Raw genomic sequence first — 6,128 nt, forward strand, 5'->3', positions numbered from 1 at the left:
TTCGGGAAGTTGACACCTCTGAGCCTAGGTTTTTTTTCAGCTCAAAAATTGGGAGAGGTTGCCCTGAGCCGAGACTGCGCCATTGCACTCCAGCCTGGGCAACAAGAATGAAACTCTGTCTCAAAAGAAAAAAAAATTGGGGGAGAAGGTAGCCTGGATATTCCTTTCAACTCTAAACTCTAATTCTGTGAACAGCAGGGATGAGGGAGAGGATGAGGCTCCTTCCTTATTGGACAAAACCCCGTTGGAACTAAATGCTCCTAGGCTCCCTTGCCTAAGAAGGTCCCCCCAGAACAGTGGGAAATCTGGTTTCACAACTGGGGACTACCAGCTCAGGATCTCATGAGGCCCCAGGGCCCTCTGAGCACGGGCCCAGATGCTCATCCCTGCAGACTGGATTGGCCCTTAGAGAGCCCTGGCATTGCCCAAGCCGTTCTGGTTCCTGTCGATTGTTTGGTTGCAGCAAGGAACAAGACTCCAGGTCCACTTACCAGCAGCTGGGGGAACTGAGCCTCTTGCAGAGAACGAGAGCCCCACCTCTACTCTAGGAAATGAGCTTTTTAATTTAACTGGTCAGGCCTCAACCCACATTAGGGGTTCATGACCATTGTATAGACAGCTGTAGCCAGCTGTTCACAGCCCAGACAGACTTGCCCTATCTAGACAGCCCCCTCCTCCCAGCTCAGGGACCCGTCTGGCTGTGAGCTCCCAGGAGGTCTCAGGGGTGTGACCTCCCTCCCTCCTTCCCTCCCCACTCCCTACCTCCTCCCTCCACCCCAGGCTATAAAGCTGCCCAGGCTTGGCTCTCAGCACATCCAGCTGCCTGAGACCCTCCTGCAGCCTTCTCAAGGGACAGCCCCACTCTGCCTCCTGCTGCTCCTCCAGAGCAGCACCATGCGGCCCCTCTGGCTCTGCTGGGCACTCTGGGTGTTGCGCCTGGCCGGCTCCGGGGCCGCCCTGACCGGGGAGCAGCTCCTGGGCAGCCTGCTGCAGCAGCTGCAGCTCAGAGAGGTGCCCGCCCTGGACAGGGCCTATATGGAGGAGCTGGTCATCCCCACCCACGTGAGGGCCCAATACGTGGCCCTGCTGCGGCGCAGCCACGGGGACCGCTCCCGTGGAAAGAGGTTCAGCCAGAGCTTCCGAGGTGAGGCCCTCCCTCCCTGCTGCCCCGGTCCCATGGGGCAGGTCAGATGTGCCCACTCCGGTGATGTCAAAGGGCTCCTGGCCTTGCAGAGGTCTGCGGGAGCCTGGGTGAGGGCTACGGTCTAAGGGGCAGTGAGGTGGGGTCGGGCCTGTGAGGATGGTGGGGCCTCAGCATGCAGTGGTGCGTGCGGTCAGGACTCTGGGGGTCTGTTTTCATACTGCCACTCTGGTCTGAGCTCTACTTGGAGCATATTGCTTTAAAATCATCTCACAACCATTTACTCACGTGGAACTGGGGTATAACTAGGTCTTGCCCATCTCCCAGCATTGTGAACATCAAAATGAGTCATTGTAAATAGAAGCATGTTTGGGTAACTGAAAAATACTGCACTTAAGTAGACAACCTGGGTTATACCTGGCTGTCAGGGGTGCAGCTGGGCCTGAATCCTCCTGCAGTCTCTCGCCTCCCTAGCTCCTCAGTGCTCAGAGTTAGACCCAATGCCAGGCACCTGGGTGAGGATTCCGCTCCCAGCATCTCAGCTGAGGCAAACTTGCTAGCCAGGGTCCCACAGGCACCCCTGCCTGCTGGATGGAAATTGTTGCTAAACAAGGCCCAGATCCAAGGGAGATTTGTAAACTGGGTTTGCCCCAGAGATAGAACAGGGCCGGTGTCTCCTGGCCTGGCTGCCAGCTCAGTGGCCCTGCCATCCTCAGAGCTCCGCTAGAGTCGGGGGAGGCCCTGCTGACCCTGCTCTTGTCCCCAGAGGTGGCCGGCAGGTTCCTGGCGTCGGAGGCCAGCACACACCTGCTGGTGTTCGGCATGGAGCAGCGGCTGCCGCCCAACAGCGAGCTGGTGCAGGCCGTGCTGCGGCTCTTCCAGGAGCCGGTCCCCAAGGCCGCGCTGCACAGGCACGGGCGGCTGTCCCCGCGCAGCGCCCAGGCCCGGGTGACCGTCGAGTGGCTGCGCGTCCGCGACGACGGCTCCAACCGCACCTCCCTCATCGACTCCAGGTGGGGGTCGCGCGGGCGCGCAGGGCAGGGGGAGGGCGCTGCTCGGCCCGGCTTGGGGGCGGAGACGCGGGGGGCGTTGCGGGGTCCTCAGGGCCGGTCCCAGTCCCCGCCCTCAAGCGGCGCTGGGTCTCTGTGTCATGTCTCAGGCTGGTGTCCGTCCACGAGAGCGGCTGGAAGGCCTTCGACGTGACCGAGGCCGTGAACTTCTGGCAGCAGCTGAGCCGGCCCCGGCAGCCGCTGCTGCTACAGGTGTCGGTGCAGAGGGAGCATCTGGGCCCGCTGGCGTCCGGCGCCCACAAGCTGGTCCGCTTTGCCTCGCAGGGGGCGCCAGCCGGGCTTGGGGAGCCCCAGCTGGAGCTGCACACCCTGGACCTTGGGGACTATGGGTAGGTGCTGAGGGTCAAACTGGTAAGCTGGAATAAAGAGACAGGCAATTAAATTTATTTTGAAATGGACAACTTTTCAGAGTGCTGTGGGAATGAATGAGACAATGTATACGATTCTTCCTCTGACTCTTAGGAGGTCCTCAGTAAGTATCGGTTATTAATTTTCAAGTTATTTCTAGCTGTCCATCCTATATCACAGACATCCAGCATTTTGAAGTTGAGAGGTGGATCATAAGTCTCCAACCCAGACGCCCTCTGACCTCAGCCCTCCCAGCTGACCTCTGACCCTGCTCTCCTTGCCCACACAGAGCTCAGGGTGACTGTGACCCTGAAGGACCAGTGACCGAGGGCACCCGCTGCTGCCGCCAGGAGATGTACACTGACCTGCAGGGCATGAAGTGGGCCGAGAACTGGGTGCTGGAGCCCCCGGGCTTCCTGGCTTACCAGTGTGTGGGCACCTGCCAGCAGCCCCCGGAGGCCCTGGCCTTCAAGTGGCCGTTTCTGGGGCCGCGACAGTGCATCGCCTCGGAGACTGCCTCGCTGCCCATGATCGTCGGCATCAAGGAGGGAGGCAGGATCAGGCCCCAGGTGGTCAGCCTGCCCAACATGAGGGTGCAGAAGTGCAGCTGTGCCTCGGATGGGGCGCTCGTGCCAAGGAGGCTCCAGCCATAGGCGCCTAGAGTAGCCATCGAGGGACTTGACTTGTGTGTGTTTCTGAAGTGTTCTAGGGTACCAGGAGAGCTGGTGATGACTGAGCTGCTGATGGACAAATGCTGTGTGCTCTCTAGTGAGCCCTGAATTTGCTTCCTCTGACAAGTTACCTCACCTAATTTTTGCTTCTCAGGAATGAGAATCCTTGGCCACTGGAGAGCCCTTGCTCAGTTTTCTCTATTCTTATTATTCACTGCACTATATTCTAAGCACTTACATGTGGAGATACTGTAACCTGGGGGCAGAAACCCCAGTGTGTCATTGTTTACTTGTCCTTTCACTGGATCTGGGCTAAACGCCTCCACCATCACTTGGGACCTAAGACCTGGGGTTAAGGGTGGGTTGCGCATCCCCAATCCAGAAAATAAAGACTTCGTAAAACATGAATAAAACACATTTTATTCTGTAATTTTGTAATTTTCTATTTTATTTTAATTAATTAATTATTTTTGAGATGGAGTCTCACTGTGTCACCCAGGCGGGAGTGCAGTGGCCCAATCTTGGCTCACTGCAGCCTCCGCCTTCCAGGTTCAAGCGATTCTCATGCCTCAGCATCTTGAGTAACTGGGATTACAGGCATGTAACACCATGCCAGGCTAATTTTTCGTATTTTTATTATTATTATTTTGAGACAGAGTCTCGCTCTGTCGCCCAGGCTGGAGTGCAGTGGCGCTATCTTGGCTCACTGCAAGCTCTGCCTCCCGGGTTCATGCCATTCTCCTGCCTCAGCCTCCCGAGTAGCTGGGACTACAGGCGCCCACCACCACGCCTGGCTAATTTTTTGTATTTTTTAGTAGAGACGGGGTTTCACCGTGTTAGCCAGGATGGTCTTGATGTCCTGACCTCGTGATCCGCCCACCTCGGCCTCCCAAAGTGCTGGGATTACAGGCGTGAGCCACCACACCCGGCCTAATTTTTTGTATTTTTAGTAGAGATGGGGTTTTGCCATGTTGCCCAGGCTGGTCTGGAACTCCTTACCTCAAGTCATTCGGCAGCCTCAGCCTCCCAAAGGGCTGGGATTACAGGCACGAGCCACTGTGCCCGGCTGTAATTTTCCATTTTAATCAAAGCTCTGCAAGTTGAGGAAGGAGCAGAAAGTTCTACAGGTCAACCTGATTGTAAAACTAAGGAAAGAGCTTGAGTTGGCCAAAACTTGGTAAAGATTTCGGTTAAGTAATACAGGAAACTAGGATTAAAATGCTTTCAGGGCCAGCACAATGGCTGTCTTCTGTAATCCCAGCACTTTGGGAGGCCGAGGTGGGTGGATCACTTGAGGCCAGGAGTTCAAGAACAGCCTGGCCAACATGGAGAGACTACATTTCTACTAAAAATACAAAAATTAGCTGGGCATGGTGGTGTGCGCCTGTAATTCTAGCTACTTGGGAGGCTGAGGCATGAGAATCGCTTAAACCCAGGAGGTGGAGGTTGCAGTAAGCTGAGATCACACCACTGCACTCCAGTCTGGGCAATAGAGCGAGATTCTGTCTCAAAAATAAAATAAAAACAAAATGCATTCCGATTCTAGTATCTATGGTACCTGTCCTCCCAGAATTGATACAGAAATTTTTTTTTTTTTTGAGACGGAGTCGCTCAGGCTGGAGTGCGGTGGTGCAATCTCAGCTTACTGCAAGCTCCGCCTCCTGGGTTCACGCCATTCTCCTGCCTCAGCCTCCTGAGTAGCTGGGACTACAGGCGCCCGCCACCACCCCCGGCTAATTTTTTTTGTATTTTTAGTAGAGATGGGGTTTCACCATGTTAGCCAGGATGGTCTCGATCTCCTGACCTCATGATCCGCCCACCTCGGCCTCCCAAAGTGCTGGGATTACAGGCGTGAGCCACCGCGCCCAGCCAATACAGAAATTTTTTTGTTCTTGACACTTTGATTTTCCTGGGCATAGTGATTGGGCTTTACTCCAATCCCACTTACATCAAAATAAAATCTGTGATCAAAATTATCATCTATACTTAGAGAAGAAAATAAAGCTTCAGAGGATCTGGAATTTATAGCTATAAGAGCTGTGCAGCTGGGCGTGGTGGCTCACATCTGTAATCCTGAGGATCATCTGAGGTTGGGAGTTTGAGACCAGCCTGACCAACATAGAGAAACCCCGTCTCTACTAAAAGTACAAAATTAGCCGGGTGTGGTGGCACATGCCTGTAATCCCAGCTACTCGGGAGGCTGAGGCAGGAGAATCGCTTGAAGCCAGGAGGTGGAAGTTGCAGTGAGCCGAGATCACACCACTGCACTACAGCCTGGGCAACAGAATGAGATTCTGTCTCAATAAGTAAATAATTAATTAATTAAAAATTTAAAAAATAAAATAGTGATTTTACAAGCACTTCACACAACTGACATAACAAAGGCTGTGGCTATCTCAATTCACATTCCGATCCATCAAGGCCTTCTCTTAATTTTGAAATAACCTTAACCTACTCAAGAACAAATTTAGAAATTCTTTCTCTCTCTGAAATCTTTGTCAGTGGCTCCAGCATTCTAATTACCAAGACCGGAACCTTGCACTTGTCTGGACCCACGGCACAGACCAGACAGGTGGGGGCACCATTTATTGAGGAAGGAAGGAGGACAGGCAGGTGCGAGAGTGGGGAGTGGAAGGAAGATTGGACAGGGACAGTCTGAGGAGCCAACCGGGAGTCCAGGGGCCACACCCAGGACTCTGCAGACGGTCAGATGTGGAGGTAAGAGAGCAGGGAGAGGGGATGGCCAGGCACAGCTATGGAGGGACAAGGGCAGAGATGATACTGGGGGGCACAGAGGAAAAACCCTGGAAAATAACTAGTGGCTAGAGGTTTGGGGAGAGAAGTGGAAAGCCAGATGGGACAGAAAAGAACTGAGAGAGGCAGGAAGAGACCCTTCCC

General features: G+C 54.3%; 1 protein-coding gene across 1 annotated transcript; it reads left to right on the plus strand.

Moving 5' to 3' along the window:
- The first annotated feature begins 811 nt into the window (after positions 1–811).
- LOC129044243 (left-right determination factor 1-like) lies at positions 812–3,656 on the plus strand. Its single transcript, XM_054502020.1, has 4 exons — positions 812–1,144; positions 1,908–2,154; positions 2,301–2,540; positions 2,849–3,656. Exons 1-4 carry the CDS (start codon positions 895–897, stop codon positions 3,210–3,212), a joined length of 1,101 nt encoding a protein of 366 aa, XP_054357995.1. The 5' UTR covers positions 812–894; the 3' UTR covers positions 3,213–3,656.
- Positions 3,657–6,128: the final 2,472 nt, after the last annotated feature.

The sequence above is a fragment of the Pongo pygmaeus genome, chromosome 1 (genome assembly GCF_028885625.2).
Source record: "Pongo pygmaeus isolate AG05252 chromosome 1, NHGRI_mPonPyg2-v2.0_pri, whole genome shotgun sequence".
NCBI lineage: Eukaryota > Metazoa > Chordata > Mammalia > Primates > Hominidae > Pongo > Pongo pygmaeus.